Genomic DNA, 22,491 nt, shown 5'->3' with positions numbered 1-22,491 from the left:
AGTCAGTCAAGCCAGAGGAGGCGGCACTGGGCAGGCAATAGAGCTGGAGTGACAGAGGCTTCAGCGCTATAGCATCATTTGCATATCCATTCAAACACTGATTTCTCAGGAATGGAGAAAGGACTGGCTATGTAAAGGTTTTGCTGGTCTTGTATTTCAAAGAGCTACATGTCGGTGGAGTTTAACTGCTTGGATCCCCACTGATCCTTGTGAACAGGGCTCTAAAATGTATTGTAAGATAGCAGAGAACAGCACTTATCTTTTTCCATTGACAATTAATGTAGCATTTCAAAGCCCCAAACTTGAGCATTAGGCCAAATTCAGATGTCCATTGATCATGGGTCAAGTGCAAAATAACTGCAAAGCCATTAGGCCGCAATTGTAGGCGGTGGCCAGAGCAGCTCAGCACATTTAGCTGCTCTTGAGCGGTTTCCTCACAGAATCGCAAGGAGCAGGTATTCAGCTAAAGCGTATAAACAGTCTATTAACTTAATAGTGGATCATGCCCAATCAATCAAGGGGGAAATTACCGCACCTTGAACTTAGAGGATCTGTCAGCTTCTGACTTGTCTGTTTTAGTGAACAACTAACTATTCTCAATGTAATAATAATTCTGGGGCATCTTTTCTTGGAACTCTTCATTGTACTATTCCTTATCTGCTATTTCTACAACTTTGAGTATCTTCACTTGCATCCTGTGAAAGGGGTTTGTTTGATAACAAAGAAAAATTGATTCTTTACCTTTGTGTGATCATCCTTCTGTCACATACAGCTTCGTGCCCCCTCACTACTTTGGTATTATTTTGCGCTGTAAGTCTGGCTTTTAATATGCGATTTTCCATTTAACTCTTGATTAGCCTCAGCAAGATGTCACATCTTATAATAGTAAAAGGTTCAATATTAACTTTTTTTCCCCCCTCAATTTGTAATTTGTAAATTTCTGGTTAATTTATAGGAGCCCCATGGGATTTCACCTTTAATGTGAAATTTTATCCTCCTGATCCTGCTCAGCTGACAGAAGATATAACCAGGTAAAGTCTCTTATGCTATTGTCATATGCTCGGCTCCAACAATAGTGTGTTTTCAATTTCCACAGCGTGCACTGTCAGGATTTACTGACACTAGGAGCAGGCAGCAATGTGATTGGAAGAATGCGTTATGTATACTCCTGGCCACATTCCGACTAGATGAGCGCGAGAGAGCGACTAGACTCCATGTCTAGTCAAAATGTGGCTGGAAATATGCGTATCACATACTTGGGGTCACATGACCACCCAGTCTTGCTGTCGGCACTGGAGAATCCTGACAGCACTCATGGTGCGTGATGTGAGGATTCATAAGTCTTAAGTCACATGGACATCTGGACAACCCTGTTTAAACCATTGCAAGTAAGTGCCACAATGCAATATTATAATTTGTGTCAATTAATTTAAAAGGAATTTGTCATTAAAAAATGACTCGTTGAAATGAGGTTTTTGTGTTCCATTTATTTATTTTTTGTTAAATGTTGGCACAGTTTTGTTTTTCCCTCCAGTATAGCGATCTTTATTTAAACGTAAAATTAGTAATCTTGTCGTTTTCACACATGAAAAATAACCACGACACTTGAGGAGATGCAATCACAAAATCAAATTTGGCTTTATTGTAGTGTCCAAAGACATACTGATAGGAAATCTAGATTGTGAGCCCCAATGGGGACAGCAACGATAATGTATGTAAAGCGCTGCGGAATATGTTAGCGCTATATAAAAATAAAGATTATTATTATTATTATTAGTGTCAGCATAAAGTACAATATGTATAATGACCAATTTTTCAGACATTGTGGACCTTGGCCTGGATGTATCAGGGAGCTTATACTGCAATGCTGACCATAAGAATTTTGACCAGCGGCATGATATGACCACCGATCAGTAAACTTGCCAATCGGTGATCGTTTGAATGCTCCTTTACACAGGTAGACCAAAGCAAACAATGTGCACTTAGCCATCTATACTAGATGGCTCAGTCTGCATAGGCTGCCATGGTTCTCGGCACTGAGAGTTTACATAGGATGATGCGCCGCCGAGAATTATTCTTTTACTGTACGCGCAAGATAATTGTGAAACAAGAATTAACAATGATCGTTCACGATTATCTTTCAGGCTTAATGCCCCACTAGACTCCTACTTCCTGTCACTTTAGAAAGTTTCCAGCAGTTTCCTTATCGGAGGCAGAATTACCGTGACTGATGATGCCTGTATACACAGCTATTAATACAGGATCCACCATTAATGATAGGCGATGTCATAGCGGACTCTGCTCCTTCTCTCTTCAGTGACATTTGCACATGCTCATTTGATGCTTCAATACGAAAGATATGCCGGAATCTGTACATTGTGACAAATGAAAATGTGTAGGTTCCTGACACAGGAAGTTGAAATCTAAAAAAGCCCCAATGGCCAGTGTGAACATATCAAAGAAACATTAGAAAAAACTTGTGATAACTGGAATGATAGTACATTACAAGAATAGAATAAAAAAAAAAAAAAGAAAAAACATTTGGCATAAAAACCTTATTAACCCCTTCCCAACCTTGGAAGTACTCAGTTCATCCTGGTTAGTAAATACTTACCGACCTTGGACGTACTGAGTACATCCAGGCGATTTTTGTGCTCGTGATTGACGCTGGGTGTCCACTGATTCTGGCAGCTGACACCCGGCACTCAGTGCGAGGAGTGGTGCCCGCTCCACTCCCTGCACTTTCACCCCCTAAATGCTGCGATCGCAGCATTTAGCAAGCAGGCAGGGGGATTGAAGTCCCTCTGCTCTTGGATCGGAGACCCCGTGATTGCATCAAGGTAGTTGCGCAGGGCATGTGACGCGCCCCCTGGGCCGTGGGGTACTCGGTGCCGGGCCGGTTGTTGCTTGGGGAGATGTCACAGTGGCAGTGACCCAGGGCGGTCGTTCAAAAGGGGAATATTTACAGGGGATTTATGTACAAAGTTCGTGACGCCACCTGTGGTATGCGGCTAAAGGGAGCCGCCACTGCAGAGCCGGTCCTCTGGAGCTGATGTTACTGCAGCAAAGCTGGTGTGGCTCTCCACAGGTAGAGCTTAGCTCCAGGGCAGTGTAGATGTTATAGGTAATGAAGTAGATGATGCTGGGCGTTGTAGTGCAGGGGTGATGGCACAGCTAATAATCAGAGATAGTAGGAGCAGTCCTCAAGGTCTTTACTCACGGTTGTTGCAGTCCAAGTTACAGGTACCAGGGTAACTTCCCTCGTCGTGCTGCGCTTACTCAGGGAGGGGTTCAGTCCACCCTCAGATATCTCCAGAGTACTTAGCGGGAACCCCTTCTGTGTGTTCTTTCTCTGGCCGTTTCCCTGCACCTCATACCAAGTGTCCCAATCCAGTACCTGCGGGCCTTGTCGGGCGACGTCTGTTCCGTCCCCTGGGTCCTCTATAGCTACCTTCTTGGTGAGACTGATATGGACTGTTGGCTGCAGGACTTGAAATACTGCAGCCTCCGGTTTCTAGTTGAGACATAGAGTACTCTGCTAGTTGAGGGACCGGTCCCCTTTGGGTGGCCTGACCCCTCCACCTCCTGGTGGATTTGGGCGTACGGGTGGCCTCCAGCACTGCCCGTACCCCTGGGGTCCCTTCTTCGTTCCTGGAGCCCTTCTTGCTCCTCTCTCCTTCTCCTTCAGTCTTGGGCCTCTCCTCAGGCCCTCCGCCTGAGCAGAGCTCCTGCAAAGCCTCTGCCCCTTCCACTTCTCCTCTCAGACTGATCTCTTCTGTTCTCCTCTAAACAAGATGGCTTCTCTATTTATACCTTCCTCTCATGTGCTCCCCTAAGCTACTTCCTCCACCCACACCCAGTACATAGCTACTCCCAACAGCTAGGGACCCGGGACTATGCTCTCCCTTAGGAGCAATCTTGCCCTGCCCCCACTGCTGGTACGTGTTGGATGCAGGTGTTAGGGTCCCGAGCTGTACTCCTTCCTTACCTGAGAGTGAGATGCCACACCTCTGGGTGAGATGCAGTACCTCTGTGGCGACCGAACCCTCAGGGGCGCCACACATGATCTAACTAACTTGTGTCTGTAGGGCTGACCGTTATAAGGCATAGCAATGCAGGAGCACTGCAATGCTTTATAACTGCAATCACACAGCAGAAAGTGAAAATGCCATAGTGGGACAAGGTTAAAAAAAAAATTGTACAAATATATATTTAAAAAAAAATAATCACATAATATTTATGGGTCTAATATATATTTTATGGGAAAAAAAAAACAATAAACGTACATATATTTGTTATCACCGCTTCTGGAACAACCTGACCTATAAAACTGTCCCACTAGTTAGCCCCTTTAGTGAACACCATAAAAAAAAAAAAAAAAGATGCTTTATCCTCATACCACCGAACAAAAAGTAGAATAAAACGCGACCAAAAAGATGAATGTAAAAAAACATGGTATAGCTGATAACGTCATCTTGTCCTGGAAAAAAACAGCCACCATACAGCTCCATCAGCGGAAAAATAAAAAAGTTATAGCTCTAAGAATAACGCTAGTGTTTGTGTAAAAGCGCCAAAACATAAAACGATATAAAAGTGGTATCGCTGTAATTCTACTGACCCGAAGAATAAAGCGGTCTTATCAATTTTACCACACTCGGAGCAGCATTAAAAAAAAACAAAACCATTCCAGAATTGATGGGTTTTGTTCATTCCGTCTACCAGAAATCAGAATAGAAAGCGATCAAAAAACGTCATGTGCCCAAAAATGATACCAATAAAAACGTCAATTCATTCTGCAAAAAACAAGCCCACACACAACTGTCAGCAGAAATATAGAAAAATTATAGCTCTCAAAAATATGGCAATGAGTTTTTGCAACAAAAAGTGTCTTTTAGTGTGTGACAGCTGCCAAACATAAAACCTCGATATAAATCTGATATCGTTGTAATCGCATCGACCCGAAGAATAAAGACTTCTAATCACTTATACCACACAAGGAACGGCGTAAAAAATAAATAAAACCAATTCTTCACCTGCTGCTGATTTGTTCATTCTGTCTCCCAAAGATTGCAGTAATGCCCGGCGCACATTTTTCCTGTGCTCTAGTCAGAGCACTTACTCCTGGGTTTCCGTGTAAATCTCTGAAATACTTGAATCATAGAAGCCCCTGGTGGAAGATTCTCTATAATGAGGCAGATGTAGGCACTGTTGACACTGTCTGGCCTATGATTAGACAGTGTCCGTCTTTTTAGGCGTGCATGAAAGTGCCGTCGGCCACAGTTTTGTGCACCTCTGGAAAAAAGATACAGCTGGACAGAGGCTGGACTGAATCCATAGTAACTCTGCTGCCTCATTATAGTGAATGGATCCCTTTGGGGTTTCATCTGAATTGCGTCACTTGGAGATTTAAATGGAAACCCCAATATCAGTGCTCCGCGTAGAGCACAGGATAAATGGGAACATTTTACTTAACATTTTGGATCACAATAAAAGCATAGACTCAATCCAATAAAAAAGCAAGTCTTCACTAATGTAGTTAAAATCCTCACCACACCTGTAGAAAAATTCCCAAAGGGGTATAGTTTCCAAAGTGGGGTCACTTGAGGGGGGATTCTGCTCTTCTAGCACTTAGGGGCTCTGTATATAGAGTCCACAAACTATTCTAGGGAAATCTGTGCTCCAGAAGGCAAATGGCGCTCCATCCCTCCCGAGTCTCGCTGTATGGCAAAGCAGTAGTGTACAGCCACATAGGGGGTATTTCTACATTCAGCAGAAATTGTTTGACAAAAAATTTTGGTGCCATTTTTATCTATTTCCTAGTGTGAAAATGTAAAATCTGGGACTAAAACAAAACTTTGATAAAAATGTAATTATTCTTTCTTTACCGTCCAATGGTATAAAATTCTGAGAGGCATATGTGGTGTCAACATGCTCACTGCACGCCTAAATGATTATAGACTAAATTATAGACTGTTCATATCTTTGTCAGTGGGCAAACTTACAAAAACAGCAAGGGATCAAATAATTATTTCCTTTACTGTATATGGGGCTTCATCCTTTCTGAACCTTCCTCTGTGCCTCAAAAGTAGTTTTCGACCACATATTGGGTATCTGCGTACTCAGGAGAAATTGCACAACAAATTTTGGGGTCCATTCTTTGCTGCTATCCTTGTGAAAATGAGAAAATTGGGGGCTAAAACAGCATTTTTTTTTTTTCATTTTCACAGATCAACATTGTAAAATTCTGTGAAGCACCCTGGGTGTTCAAGGTGCTCACCACACATCTAAATAAATTCCTTGAGGGGTCAAGTTTCCAAAATTGGGTCACTTGTGGGGGTTCTCCACTGTTTAGGCACATCAGGGGCTAATTATTCCAGCAAATTTTGCATTCAAAACGTCAAATAGCGCTCCTTCCCTTCCGAGCCATGTTGTGCGCCCAAACAGTTTCCTCCACATATTGGGTATCGGCGTACTCAAGAGAACAACAAATTGTACAATGCAATTTCTCCTGTTACCTTTATGTAAATGCAAAATTTGGGGTTATAAACATTTTTGTGGGAAATATGTGAAATTTTTATTTTCACGGCTCAATGTTATAAACTTCTGTGAAGCACCTGGGGGTTAAAGGTGCTCATCACACATCTAGATAAGTTCCCTGAGAGGTCTAGTTTCCAAAATGGTGTCACTTGTGGGGGGTTTCCACTGTTTAGGCACATCAGGGGCTCTCCAAATGCAACATGGCGTCCGCTAATTATTCCAGCATATTTTGCAGTCAAATGGCGCTCCTTCCCTGCTGTGCGCCCAAACAGTGGTTTTCCCCCACATATGGGGTATCTGCATGCTCAGGAGAAATTACATAACACATTTTGTGGTACATTTTTTCCTGGCACCCTTGCGAAAATAAAAATTGCCTCTAAAGTAAAATTTCTGTGAATAAAAGCTTAAATGTTAATTTTTTTTCTTTCACTTTCCATAAATTCCTATAAAGCACCTGAAGGGTTAATAAACCTCTTGAATGTCGTTCTGAGCACCTTGAGGGGTGCAGTTTTTACAATGGTGTCACTTTTGGGTATTTTCAGTCATAAAAGCCCCTCAGTCACTTCAAATATGATGTGGTCCCTAACAAAAAAAAAAGTTTTGTAAATTTTTTGGAAAAATGTGAAGTCGCTGGTGAACTTTTAACCCTTATAATAACCTTTCCTAATAAAAAAAATTGTTTAAAAAATTGTGCTGATGTAAAATAGACATGTGGGAAATGTTATTTATTAACTATTTTATGACATCGCTCTGATTTAAGGGCTTAAAATTTCAAAGTTTGAAAATTGCTACATTTTCACCAAATTTTTTCACAGAGTAACGCAAGTCATATCGATGAAATATTACCACTATCATGAAGTACAATCTCAGAATCACTGAATCCGTTGAAGCGTTCCAGAGTAATTACCTCATAAAGTGACAGTGGTCAGAATTGTAAAACTTGGCCTGGTCATTAATGTGCAAACAGTCTTGTAGGGGGGGAAGGGATTAAAGCAAAAGGAAATTTCTGATGACCCATTCCCTTTAACCCCTTCCCTTGGTGACATCGAGGGGATGGAGACTGCACGGAGCCATGTTTTAACCATATGTAAATGAAGGTTTTGGTGCTTGTCCCACAATAGAAGATACCTTTTTTAGAAATCAGATGTGCTAGTCATGAGACATCAAACGTAGAAGCCAAATACAAATTAAATTGGACGAGGGTGAGTCATTGCACTTGTACTTTTTCTTCCAAGTGCAGTGACTTGCCCCCCATGCTCTTATATCTTTTTTTTTTATTTTTTTTAAGGTTCTGGTGACATTAGTGTCATTGATTGTGATCATATCTGAGTTATAACCCCTGTGGCATCCTTTTTTTGACAGATACAAAGAGACATTAAAAGTTTCTACTGACTTTAAAGAGAGCTAGTTACTAGGTATTCCTTATGTAATCCGTTGCCACCATCTTTTGGCTATCTTTATTAACATCCCTACAACCCTTTTGTATAAATCCAGTAGCCTTGAAAACCTCATAAAATGTCTTTTAGAATTATGCTATGCTATATAAGGGGCACTGAGCAGCCCGATGGGCATCTCCGGACTGTGTCCATGCAATTGCCACCACTTTGGTTTTTATTGATGTGGATAACATTTCCTACATCATCCACGCAGCCCGTCCTGCTCGTGCACAGATGAAATGGTTGCTCTGCCCTCAATACGAAAGAGCAAATCGTGCATGCGCCGGGCTAGATTACATCTGCGCAGGAACAAGGTTTTTTCGAGCTGTGCGGATGGTCCAGTAGATGTCATCCATGTTAATCAAAGACTAAGGAGTGCTGAGCATGGTCAAGAGACGACTACTAGACCATAGTAGCATTCGTGGTCCATTACCAAACACTGCAGGACAGCTATAAAAATGAGTCAAAATTAAAAGCTTGGACAAAGTCATGGGCCAGCTTGAATATTTATTTAAAAAAAAAGTCTACAATTGAGAAACTTTTTCCTTAACAAATATAATGATGAACCATTTCATATGGAAATAAACTTAAAGGGGATGGGTTTTCCCCCGAACAAAGTACATTTTAATTAATAGTTCTTAGACTAAAATATTGGAATAATATGTTATGTAAGGGCAGCTAAAAGCATATTACCCAATGGCATAATTTAAATGTATAATAACAAAGGATAAAAAAAACTTGAATAATATAGTATGATGCAAACAAAAGTGCCCCGAAACACAGTATGATACCCCCACGGTACCCTCCACATGCACGGTATTATGACCTCACTGTACCCCCCTACCTCAATCCCCCGGAAAAAGAATGGTGACCCAAGTATGATTTTCCAACTGTAATCCCCATACAGTATAATGGGCCCCACATAGTCCCCCATACAGTATAGTGGGCCCCACATAGTCCCCCATACAGTATAGTGGGCCCCACATAGTCCCCCATACAGTATAGTGGGCCCCACATAGTCCCCCATACAGTATAGTGGGCCCCACGTAGTCCCCCCATACAGTATAGTGGGCCCCACGTAGTCCCCCCATACAGTATAGTGGGCCCCACGTAGTCCCCCCATACAGTATAGTGGGCCCCACGTAGTCCCCCATACAGTATAGTGGGCCCCACGTAGTCCCCCCATACAGTATAGTGGGCCCCACGTAGTCCCCCATACAGTATAGTGGGCCCCACGTAGTCCCCCATACAGTATAGTGGGCCCCACGTAGTCCCCCCATACAGTATAGTGGGCCCCACATAGTCCCCCCATACAGTATAGTGGGCCCCACGTAGTCCCCCATACAGTATAGTGGGCCCCACGTAGTCCCCCATACAGTATAGTGGGCCCCACGTAGTCCCCCATACAGTATAGTGGGCCCCACGTAGTCCCCCATACAGTATAGTGGGCCCCACGTAGTCCCCCCATACAGTATAGTGGGCCCCACATAGTCCCCCCATACAGTATAGTGGGCCCCACATAGTCCCCCCATACAGTATAGTGGGCCCCACGTAGTCCCCCCATACAGTATAGTGGGCCCCACGTAGTCCCCCCATACAGTATAGTGGGCCCCACGTAGTCCCCCCATACAGTATAGTGGGCCCCCCATACAGTATAGTGGGCCCCACATAGTCCTCTATACAGTATAGTGGGCCCCACATAGTCCTCTATACAGTATAGTGGGCCCCACGTAGTCCCCCCATACAGTATAGTGGGCCCCACATAGTCCCCCCATACAGTATAGTGGGCCCCACATAGTCCCCCCATACAGTATAGTGGGCCCCACATAGTCCCCCCATACAGTATAGTGGGCCCCACATAGTCCCCCCATACAGTATAGTGGGCCCCACATAGTCCCCCCATACAGTATAGTGGGCCCCACATAGTCCCCCCCCATACAGTATAGTGGGCCCCACATAGTCCCCCCCCATACAGTATAGTGGGCCCCACATAGTCCCCCCATACAGTATAGTGGGCCCCACGTAGTCCCCCCATACAGTATAGTGGGCCCCACGTAGTCCCCCCATACAGTATAGTGGGCCCCCCATACAGTATAGTGGGCCCCACATAGTCCTCTATACAGTATAGTGGGCCCCACATAGTCCTCTATACAGTATAGTGGGCCCCACGTAGTCCTCTATACAGTATAGTGGGCCCCACGTAGTCCCCCCATACAGTATAGTGGGCCCCACATAGTCCCCCCATACAGTATAGTGGGCCCCACATAGTCCCCCCATACAGTATAGTGGGCCCCACATAGTCCCCCCCCATACAGTATAGTGGGCCCCACATAGTCCCCCCCCCCATACAGTATAGTGGGCCCCACATAGTCCCCCCCCCCATACAGTATAGTGGGCCCCACATAGTCCCCCCCCATACAGTATAGTGGGCCCCACATAGTCCCCCCCCCCATACAGTATAGTGGGCCCCACATAGTCCCCCCCCATACAGTATAGTGGGCCCCCACATTAAAAAAGAATATATATAATATATTTTTTAATGTGGGGGCCCATTATACTATATTATATTGTATAATATATTCACCTCTGCTGGTTCCCGCTCTGCTCCCTTGTCTTCATGGTATTTTCATATCTTCTGCTTCTAGGATGCCGATACAGTTGAAAGTGCAATGCCAGGCGGATGACCCGCTCAGCATCGCGGGCCAAATATACTCACCCTGCGGGCGACAGTTTGACACGTGATGTGAGCCATCCAAGTTTATGTAAAGAGGTTGTAGGGATGTTTCTACAAAGCACTAAAAGGTGGTGGCAACTTGTTAGAATGGAAGAACCTGGTGACAGATTCTATTTAATGAAGTCTATCTCTGTTGCAGTACTTTTTGAAGGAAAAAAATACTGTACTTTGCTTCATTAATTTCCATGATTGTACTGCAGACCTAGATTCAGAGGGTTAGCAAAAACTGTGGACCAACAGGAGCAAATTTGACTTTAGGATTAGACTTAAATTTAAAATGTATTTTTGCTTAGGAGTTGAAGATACAAATACAGTGTTTTTATATATTTTAAAATAACAAAATTATAATTTTTTTTAATGGTTTAAATACTCAAAATGGGTAAAAAAAATGGTGGCCATGGCTTGTATGTTTTGCATAATTACACTAACTGTATGTAACCACAGAAATGATAAAAAGTAATTTGTGTTGCTTGATTTGCGCCAGACTACTTTTATATGCATTTGTGAGATCATGTTGACTCTTACTGTTTGCATGGGGGTAGGAGTTGTCTTTGCTGTTCTGATAAATGAACACCATCATATATACTTTCTGACTTTGGTACTTTGATATTTTACAGGTATTATCTTTGCCTCCAACTTCGTAAAGATATACTCGGTGGCCGCTTGCCCTGCTCTTTTGCTACTCTTGCCCTTTTGGGTTCATACACTGTCCAGTCAGAAGTGGGAGATTATGATGAAGATCTTCATGGCACAGAATATGTCAGCGAGTTTAAACTGAGTCCCAATCAGACTAAGGATCTTGAGGTCAAAGTTGCAGAGCTACATAAGTCCTACAGGTAAACCTGCAAAAATTTGACCCATTCCCTATATATTTGTTATTTAGATGACATGCTACTACTTGGCTAATGGAATTGAGCAATTCGGTGATCTCTAATATCTTAAGATGATAAGAAATTCTAAAGAGAGAATAAAAAAAAGAAAGTCACAGATAAAACCTAAACAAAAAAGATGATTTATATTTAAGAAGTTTAGTACCATTTTGCCCTTTTCCTCAACAGGTACAATTTTGGGTTATTTCATACATGTGGACTTAACTCTATAAAAAAAATATTCTCATTTGCGTATCCAAATATTTTTTTCTTTGTGGGCAAAGGGGCATAGAGGAAAAAAATGATAGATGTATGTGTAATATATAATATAATATTTATTTATTATTATTATTGCTGTGGTGTGTGTGTATTCTATTGCATGCTTGTCACACTTAAATGCTTCAGATCACCAAACAAATTTAAATATTAGGACAGGTAACACAAGTAAACACAAAGGTTAAGAGAAATCCAAACCTACAGGGCCCTGTGTGAAAAAGTGATTGCGTTCGCCCCCCCATCCCCCCCCCCCACACACACACACACGCACACACACACACACACACACACACACCCACACCCGATTCCTGCCACACCTGTTCTCAATCAAGAAATCACTTAAATAGGACCTGCCTGACAAAGTGAAGTAGACCAAAAGATCCTCAAATCTATACCTCATGCTCGATCCAAAGAAATTCAGGAACAAATGAGAAACAAAGTAATTGGGATCCATCAGTCTGGAAAAGGTTATAAAGCCATTTCTAAAGCTTTGGGACCCCAGCGAACCACAGTGAGAGCCATTATCCACAAATGGTGAAAACATGTAACATTGGTGAACCTTCCCAGGAGTGGCTGGCCAACCAAAATTACCCCAAGAGCGCAGCGACGACTCATCTAAGAGGTCACATAAGACACCACAACAACATTCAAAAACCTGCAGGCCTCACATGCCTCAGTTAAGGTAAGTGTCCACCATAAGAAAGTGACTGGGCAAAAATGGCATGCACGGCAGAGTTCCAAGACCAAAACCACTGCTGAGCAAAAAGAACAAAGGCTCATCTCAGTTTGGCCAGAAAACATCTTGATGATCACCAAGACTTTTGGGAGAATATTCTGTGGACTGACGAAACAAAAGTTGAACTTTTTGGAAGGTGTATGTCCCATTACATCTAGCATAGAAGTAACACAGCATTTCAGAAAAGGAACATCATACCAACAGTAAAATATGGTGTTGGTAGCGTGACGGTCTTGGGTTGTTTTGCTTTCAGGACCTGGAAAACTTGGTGTGGTAAATGGAACCATGAATTCTGCTTTCTACCAAGAAATCCTGAAGGAGAATGTCTGGCCATCTGTTCATGACCTCAAGCTGAAGCACACTTATGTTATGCAGCAGGACAATGATCCAAAACACACCAGCAAGTCCACCTCTGACTCAATTAAGAAAGACAAAATTGAGACTTTGGAGTGGCCTAGTCAAAGTCCTGACCTTAATCTGATTGAGATGCTGTGGCATGACCGAGTTTATGCTCGGAAACTCTCCAATGTGGCTGTATTACAACAATTTTGCAAAGATGAGCGTTGTAAAAGACTCCTTGCCAGTTGTCGCAAACACTTGATTGCAGTTGCTGCAGCTAAGGGTGGCCTAACCAGTTATTAGGTTTAGGGGGCAATCACTTTTTTACACAGAGCCCTGTAGGTTTGGATTTATTTTTCCCTTAGTAATAAAGACCATTTAAAAACTGCATTTTGTGTTTACTTGTGTTATCTTTGTCTAATATTTAAACTTGTTTTGTGATCTGAAACATTTAAGTGTAACATACATGCAAAAGAATAAGAAATCAAGAAGGGGCAAACACTTTTTCACACCACTGTGTGTGTGTATGTACATGTATAATTTAATACACTGCTCAAAAAAATAAAGGGAACACTTAAACAACAGAATATAACTCCCAAGTAAATCAAACTTCTGTGAAATCAAACTGTCCACTTAGGAAGCAACACTGATTGACAATCAATTTCACATGCTGTTGTGCAAATGGAATAGACAATAGATGGAAATTATTGGCAATTATCAAGACACCCTCAATAAAGGAGTGGTTCGGCAGGTGGGGACCTCAGACCACATCTCAGTACCAATGCTTTCTGGCTGATGTTTTGGTAACTTTTGAATGTTGGTTGTGCTTTCACACTCGTGGTAGCATGAGACGGACTCTACAACCCACAGAAGTTGCTCAGGTAGTGCAGCTCATCCAGGATGGCACATCAATGCGAGCTGTGGCGAGAAGGTTTGCTGTGTCTGTCAGCATAGTGTCCAGAGGCTGGAGGCGCTACCAGGAGACAGGCCAGTACACCCGCAGACGTGAATGGGGCCGTAGAAGGGCAACAACCCAGCAGCAGGACCACTACCTCCGCCTTTTTGCAAGGAGGAGCAGGAGGAGCACTACCAGAGCCCTGCAAAATGACCTCCAGCAGGCCACAAATGTGCATGTGTCTGCACAAAGGGTTAGAAACCGACTCCATGAGGGTAATATGAGAGCCCGACGTCCACAGATGGGGGTTTTGCTCACTGCTCAACACCATGTAGGACGCTTGGCATTTGCCACAGAACACCAGGATTGGCAAAGTCGCCACTGGCGCCCTGTGCTCTTCACAGATAAAAGCAGGTTCACACTGAGCACATGTGGCAGAGTCTGGAGACGCCGTGGAGAGTGATCTGCTGTCTGCAACATCCTTCAGCATGATCGGTTTGGCAGTGCATCAGTAATGGTGTGGGGTGGCATTTCTTTGGAGGGCCGCACAGCCCTCCATGTGCTTGCCAGAGGTAGCCTGACTGCCATTAGGTACCGAGATTAGATTCTCAGATCCCTTGTGAGACCATATGCTGGTGCGGTTGGCCCTGGGTTCCTCCTAATGCAGGACAATGCCAGACCTCATGTGGCTGGAGTGTGTCAGCAGTTCCTGCAAGATGAAGGCATTGAAGCCATGGACTGGCCCGCCCGTTCCCCAGACCTGAATCCGATTGAGCACATCTGGAACATCATGTCTCGCTCCATCCACCAACGTCACGTTGCACCACAGACTGTCCAGGAGTTGGTGGATGCGTTTAGTCCAGGTCTGGTAGGAGATCCCACAGGAGACCATCCGCAACCTCATCACGAGCATGCCCAGGCGTTGTAGGGAGGTCATACAGGCATGTGGAGGCCACACACAATACTGAGCCTCATTTTGACTTGTTTTAAGGACATTATATCAAAGTTGGATCAGCCTGTAGTGTTTTTTTCCACTTTAATTTTGGGGGTGACTCCAAATCCAGGCCTCCAGGCCTCCATCGGTCAATAAATTTGATTTCCATTTTTGTGTGATTTTGTTGTCAGCACATTCAACTTTTTACAGAACAAAGTATTCAATGAGAATAGTTCATTCATTCAGATCTAGGATGTGATATTTGAGTGTTCCCTTTATTTTTTTGATCAGTGTATAATTTTACATTTACGATTACCAGTAACCACTAAAAAAGAAATGTAAATTTGTCTTCTTGTATATTAGCCCCAGTTACAGAGCAAATTTAACCTCCTGTAGCAGCTCCTGCTCCCTCCAGACACTTTATGTTCACATGATTGTCGAGTCTGGAGAGGGAAGCACTGTCAGTGCTTCCTATACTGTATGCACAGCCCTCATAAAGTGAGTGGGAATGCAAATATGGTAATAAACCCTCTCTGGCTTTTTTATGGGAAGTTAGGTCTGGCTGTGTCTGAAAACCAGTTGCACGATCTTGAGCAGCTTCTTTCTCTGCAATGATGCTTTAAAACTTCACTGCATAGTAAAATGTAGACCATCCGGATATTTAAAGTCTGTGGGCAGTCTGTAAATAGTTTAAAAAAAACACTGCCAAAATGTGTTCTACTAAATTCCATAAAATATTCTAAAGCAATGGAAATCCAGGAGGTATAATTATAACTATTCTGAACAAACCCAAAGACCTGCATTTTATGTAGGAAAAACGCCAATGCAATCACTTTACTAATGCTTTTAAATCTGTTCTTAAATCTGCTTTAGGTTATTGCATATTAACTGTATTATAGATTGTGTTAATAAACTAAATTAATAAAACTAATAACCCTATTTGTTGACCTTGAATCAAGAACACAATCTATAATATCATTAATATGCAAAGATCTAAAACAGATTTAACAAAAACACGTAGGTGAAGGAATTACGTTTTTCCTACATAAAAAATACATTTGTTAATTATGTTCATAATTGTATTCATTGTTCATATAAATTACAGGTACTTTATATTTATATTTAGAAGATGACAGCTAATTATGAATAACCTTTTTCTGAGACCACATGAGAGTCCCACGTGTCCACGGTTCTATCATCTGGATTCCGATTGTTTTAGAATATTTTATTTTATTATGTATTGTGGTAGTTTTACTTTTATTTTTCCATTCAATAAATGTAATATTTTATACATGAAAAATTGGTGTAATGTTTTCACTATTTTTAAATAAACGTTTTGTCAATTGTTACCACAGCTGTGGAATGGCAACAGCAACCTTTGCACCTTAAGAAATTACACCCCTGCGAATACACATAGTAATATCTCTACACAGAAATGGTTTTACACTTGTATCACAGGACCTGATACCCCATCACAAGCATAACAGCAGAAAGACCAAATAGACACCAAACCGAAAGCTATGAAATTATAGGGATAAGTTAGTAATAATGTATTACTAGAATACATCATAATATTAATATTTACTTATATAAATACTTAATATAATTTAAATATTACAATAATCATCATGGACACAACTGATGTGGTGATTGCAGAGCTGATTCATAAAAAATGGAGTGTAATGACATGCCGTGACCATGATCACTTTATCAATGGGACTGTGAGATAACTGAGCACCAAACTTGGCTATTTATTGCAGACCAATAGACAGTGGAGCTTTTTGGGAAGTTTTTCTCAGGGTGTGTGGTGGTCCCAGTAGTCGGACCCCTACTGATCCACAAGTTATCACCTTAACGATGAATAGATGACTGCTAATAATCCCTTACGATCGCTAACAGAATGCCTAAACATGATATTTAAAATCCTTTCCATTTTTTTGTATTATTCAGATCAATGACTCCAGCCCAAGCTGACTTGGAGTTTCTAGAAAATGCCAAGAAATTAACGATGTACGGTGTAGATATTCACCAAGCCAAGGTAGGTTTCTAAATGTCACTATTTTCCAATTTGATATTGTAGTCTAGGGAAACTCTTAAAGGGATTATCCAGGTATGAAAGTCTGCAATACAAGTGAATTGAGCGAGGCCGTGCACGTCTAGTCAGATTGTGATCTGCCGTACGCATTTTGCAGACTCATGCCGTCCACCAGCAGCGGAGAATCCTCACAGCGTGCACTGTGTGTGATGTTAGGATCCACCAGTCTGAAGTTATGGTGAGAGCTGACTTTCATGCCATATCTGGACAACTCTTTAAGGCTCTTTACTTCTATACACATCAAATAGGCTTTCCAATCTACTACTATCAAAGCACATTAAAAAGATATGGCACATCTGTTTAATCCGAAGTTCAATCAAACTGTAGGAAGCACATTCTTATGTTTTATAAACCATTGGGGAGATGTGTTAAGATTGGTCAAGTTTTCACTATTAATAAGGCTGATCTTTCTCTTTTGATGACATTCTATTAATAGGCTCCGCTAACTATGAGCTAGTGTAGCTTTTCCCTATAATTTACATACATTTCTGGCACTAATTATAGTAAATATGGCGGGCTTCAGTGACCCTGCCACTCCCAATTAACCTCGACCACTTTTCAATATTGGCTAGGGCCGTGGAAAAACAGAAATAGATTCCAAAATAATGTTCAAAAATGGCGTTCATTGTAATTTGCTCCTTTCTTTTCAACTGGAAATGGCATACAGCCATTAACAAATTCCCTCTATAGTGCCAAAATGTACTTATTGGATATGCAAAACATACTGATTGAGCAAGTCTGCATACCTTCTACAAGCCAATGAAGCACTGCTTAGTCTTATTTTTATGCTGACCTCACACTGCAGTTTGGCCAAAAAATGAACTAAAGATGCGTTCTACAGTCGTGATCGAACGTTTTGAGACTGACACAAGCTTTGTTTTTCACACAATTTGCGGCTTCTGTTTTTTTAAATCTTTTAGTCAGATGTTTCTATGGTATTTCCAGTGGCATAAGTTGGGATTTTACCTTTTGTACCTACTTCAGGTGAAAGCCCTGGCAGGCAGTCTAAGTAAAAAGAGAATTTTTCAGCACTTTGTCAAACATAAACTTGTGGCCAAAAGTTTTGAGACCGACACAAATATTGTTTTTCACAAAGTTTGCCTCTTCAGTGGTTTTAGATTTTTAGACAGATATTTCTATGGTTGCTAAAGTACAATTATAAACATTTTATAACTTTTTACACTTTTATTGGCAAATACAGTTTAAAGACTCAATATTTTCAGTGTTGACCTTTTATTTTTCAAGACTTTTGCTCTTCGCCCTGCCATGCTTTATGTCCGCTTCTGGGCCAAATCCTGACTGATGGCCACCCAGTCTGATCAATGCTTGGACTTTTATCACAATTTTTGTAAATTTTTGTGACTTTGTTCACCTGTGTTTTGAGGTATTCAATGGAACTGAGATCTGGGGACTTTGCTGACCATGGATCCAAAATTTCAATGTTTTGTTCACCAAGCCACTTAAAGCACCATATCACTAGGCAAAAGTAATAATTAAGTGGCTCGGTAGTGAAAACATTGACATTTTGAATCCATTGTCAAGAAACTCTACGGGTCTCATTCCCATTCAGAACCTGTGGTCGATCTTCAAAAAACGGATGGGTGGACAAAGTCACAGAAATTGTGATGGTCTCCAAGCACTGATCAGACAAGAATTGTATATGACCATGCCATTAGTCGCTTATAGGCCACATTGCTAAACATATTGTGAGGCATACACATTTTTTGCTGTGGACCACTGTAATATACAGTACAGACCAAAAGTTTGGACACACCTTCTCATTTAAAGATTTTTCTGTATTTTCATGACTATGAAAATTGTACATTCACACTGAAGGCATCAAAACTATGAATTAACACATGTGGAATTATATACTTAACAAAAAAGTGTGAAGCAACTGAAAATATGTCTTATATTATAGGTTCTTCAAAGTAGCCACCTTTTGCTTTGATGACTGCTTTGCACATTCTTGGCATTCTCTTGATGAGCTTCAAGAGGTAGTCACCGGAAATGGTTTTCACTTCACAGGTGTGCCTGTCAGGTTTAATAAGTGGGATTTCTTGCCTTATAAATGGGGTTGGGACCATCAATTGTGTTGTGCAGAAGTCTGGTGGATACACAGCTGATAGTCCTACTGAATAGACTGTTAGAATTTGTATTATGGCAAGAAAAAAGCAGCTAAGTAAAGAAAAACGAGTGGCCATCATTACTTTAATAAATGAACGTCAGTCAGTGCGAAAAATTGGGAAAACTTTGAAAGTGTCCCCAAGTACAGTTGCAAAAGCCATCAAGTGCTACAAAGAAACTAGCTCACATAAGGACCACCCAAGGAAAGGAAGACCAAGAGTCACCTCTGCTTCTGAGGCTAAGTTTATCCGAGTCACCAGCCTCAGAAATCGCAGGTTAACAGCAGCTCAGATTAAAGACCAGGTCAATGCCACAGAGTTCTAGCAGCAGACACCTCTCTTCAACAACTGTTAAGAGGAGACTTTGTGCAGCAGGCCTTCATGGTAAAATAGCTGCGAGGAAACCACTGCTAAGGACAGGCAACAAGCAGAAGAGACTTGTTTAGGCTAAAGAACACAAGGAATGAACATTAGACCAGTGGACATCTGTGCTTTGCTCTGATGAGTCCAAATTTGAGATCTTTGGTTCCAACCACCGTGTCTTTGTGCGACGCAGAAAAGGTGAACGGATGGACTCTACATGCCTGGTTCCCACCGTGAAGCATGGAGGAGGAGGTGTGATGGTGTGGGGGTGCTTTGCTGGTGACACTGTTGGGGATTTATTTAAAATTGAAGGCATACTGAACCAGCATGTCTACCACAGCATCTTGCAGCGGCATGCTATTCCATCCGGTTTGCGTTTAGTTGGACCATCATTTATTTTTCAACAGGACAGTGACCCAAAACACACCTCCAGGCTGTGTAAGGGCTATTTGACCAAGAGGGAGAGTGATGGGGTGCTACGCCAGATGACCTGGCCTCCACAGTCAACAGACCTGAACCCAATCCAGATGGTTTGGGGTGAGCAGGACCGCACAGTGAAGGCAAAAGGCCAACAAGTGCTAAGCATCTCTGGGAACTCCTTCAAGATTGTTGGAAGACCATTTCCGATAACTACCTCTTGAAGCTCATCAAGAGAATGCCAAGAGTGTGCAAAGCAGTCCTCAAAGCAAAAGGTGGCTACTTTGAAGAACCTAGAATATAAGACATATTTTCAGTTGTTTCACACTTTTTTGTTAAGTATGTAATTCCACATGTGTTAATTCATAGTTTTGATGCCTTCAGTGTGAATGTACAATTTTCATAGTCATGAAAATACAGAAAAATCTTTAACTGAGAAGGTGTGTCCAAACTTTTGGTCTGTACTGTAGATTCAGCAGATATACCAACCCGATAGAAGCCAAAATGACATTAGTACAGGCCTACAATAGTGTGAATTTTGACCTTTTGATTAGTTGGATGTATGCACGAGGAGCTCTTGACTATACGCCAAACATTCTGAGACTAAATTTGAAAATTTTGAGTGTAATAGTTGATACTTCTGTCATGACCCTGATCGAGTAGCTAGTGTAGAGATTGGCTTCTCTTGCTAAGGGGAGCTAGCATGTCCTGATACATGGATCGCCAATTAATTTCAGTAAGAAGAGTGTAAGGGCTCGCTCACACTTGCGAGTAGCATACATGATTTTCTCATGTGAGAGAATCGGATGCTATATGCAAATGACCCTTCGCTTAAACTGCTGCGAGCATGAGCTGAGTGTCCTTTTACTGTGATTCAAATTTCTCGTATGTGAGAATCAGATCACAAGTGCGGAGAAGACGGAGAACTTAATTTCTCAATCTTCTCCATTCTATGAGTCTGTGTATCTGACTGTGCTCGGATAACATCCGAGTACAGTCTGACGTTTTTCACACACCCATAGACTTGTATGGGTGCGCACCCTCTGATATACGCTGCCAACCGCAGCATGAAGCGAGTTTCTTTTCTCATGTCGACTCGGCATGTGAAAATGAACACTAGTCAGCACTGCTCCATAGTATAACATTGGTGCTGTCCGATGAAACGTCATATAGCACTCATCCGAGTTATACGCTGGTACTTCCAGTGTGAGCAAGCTCTAATACTATGCTGATCAGTTTACAGCTTATCGTTGGGGTCTCAATAATGGGATTACCTATATAACAGGATCCTATTGGCTAAAAGGCATTGTCCAAAGCAGTCTGTGCATTTAAATTAAGCAATACTTTTCAAGGATCTACTGATGGCAATAGAGTAGCTAGTTTTGTGCCTGACTAGCTGTGTACTGGTATATTGTTGTTGTTGGTATTAATAATTATCTTTTCTGCATTAATGTTGTGTGTGTATATTATAAATAGTGTACCTCTACTTTTATCCAGGACTTGGAAGGCGTAGACATAAAACTTGGAGTTTGCTCTGGAGGTCTAATGGTCTTTAAAGACAATCTAAGGATTAATCGTTTCCCATGGCCCAAAGTCTTGAAAATCTCATATAAAAGAAGCAGTTTTTTCATTAAGATTCGCCCTGGTGAGGTATGAAAACTACTTTCTTTTGATTTTTTTTTTTTGAACACGTACCATATATTAGGAATCAGTTTTACTTATTTCACTAAATAGCCTAGTGTAGATATAATATTGTATGCAAACGAAGTTCCTTATTTAAGGCTTTGTTGACCCTGGGTCGGGCAGGAAATATGACAGATAATTATTCATCAAGATATATTTAATCCATTGTGAGCTTTTAGGATCCTTTTGTATGGCTGAAAGGACTTTGAATAGGTCTATCAAATCTCCCTAATTGGCTTTTCTTCTGTAGCAGGAGCAATACGAAAGTACAATAGGGTTTAAGTTGCCAAGTTATCGAGCAGCAAAGAAACTTTGGAAGGTCTGTGTGGAACATCATACCTTTTTTAGGTAAGTTATAATTTACATTTGAACTCTTATGCACAAAGTAGAAAACCTGCGGCCCTGAAGGCACTTTCAGCTCTTCATGTCATTCTGCGTAACCCAACAATTCTGAAAGCCACCGCTGCATCCCTTTTATTCATAAAATGAAGTCGTGTTATTACATGGCAGCACAGTTCTCTCATCCCTAGACGCCCTAAAGTATCATGGAGATCAGTGCAGGTATTGGGAAATACATGATACTACCTGTAATGACTTGTTGCTTGTATCATCCATGTCACAAGGAAATGGAGCTGTGCGTAACACAGGAAGGGGGACATAAGGAGGGATAATGGTAATGAAGGGATCCAGTCTGTCTGGGACTTATGGTGGACACTGTGTGGCTTGCACGGTTATGAGGCAGCTGATGAGTGCTGTGCAGAGCTGGCACCAATGAGCGGACAGTAGTCTGGATTGCTCTTTGAGTTGCTTAAAATAAACCTCATACAAACCCAAACTGTTAATGTGTTATGCCGAGTGCAAGCCCTGAGGAGCGGTAGATGACGACTGGAGTTCTCATGTCGGTGCCCTCTAACTTCCTGTGTCATGCTACACAACCTGTACTAGGCAGAACACAATGTGGCCGTTTTACCCACACTGATCTTAAAGGGATACTCCTCTGAGAAATGTATGGCATATGCATATCGTATCCCCATATATCAAGCTAATGGTT

The 22,491-nt window shown here is 41.9% G+C and overlaps 1 protein-coding gene across 17 annotated transcripts in view; it reads left to right on the top strand.

Annotated features, from left to right (window-relative positions):
• The window catches only part of EPB41 (erythrocyte membrane protein band 4.1), a 176,221-nt gene that overhangs the window by 102,655 nt on the left and 51,075 nt on the right, over positions 1 to 22,491 (top strand). For 14 of the 17 annotated variants that reach the window (XM_073666147.1, XM_073666146.1, XM_073666110.1 and 11 more), the window contains exons 6-10: positions 956 to 1,031; positions 11,325 to 11,543; positions 16,707 to 16,794; positions 21,255 to 21,407; positions 21,691 to 21,788. In XM_073666147.1, the coding sequence (XP_073522248.1) occupies positions 956 to 1,031; positions 11,325 to 11,543; positions 16,707 to 16,794; positions 21,255 to 21,407; positions 21,691 to 21,788 (634 nt within the window). The remainder of the gene's footprint in view (positions 1 to 955; positions 1,032 to 11,324; positions 11,544 to 16,706; positions 16,795 to 21,254; positions 21,408 to 21,690; positions 21,789 to 22,491) is intronic. The other 3 variants (XM_073666144.1, XM_073666108.1, XM_073666148.1) reach the window with 1 other exon arrangement.

Source organism: Phyllobates terribilis, unplaced genomic scaffold, assembly GCF_046119375.1.
Source record: "Phyllobates terribilis strain yellow unplaced genomic scaffold, ASM4611937v1 Scaffold_2__4_contigs__length_985480577, whole genome shotgun sequence".
Taxonomy (NCBI): Eukaryota; Metazoa; Chordata; class Amphibia; order Anura; family Dendrobatidae; genus Phyllobates; species Phyllobates terribilis.
This window is presented reverse-complemented; position numbering and strand designations above follow the sequence as displayed.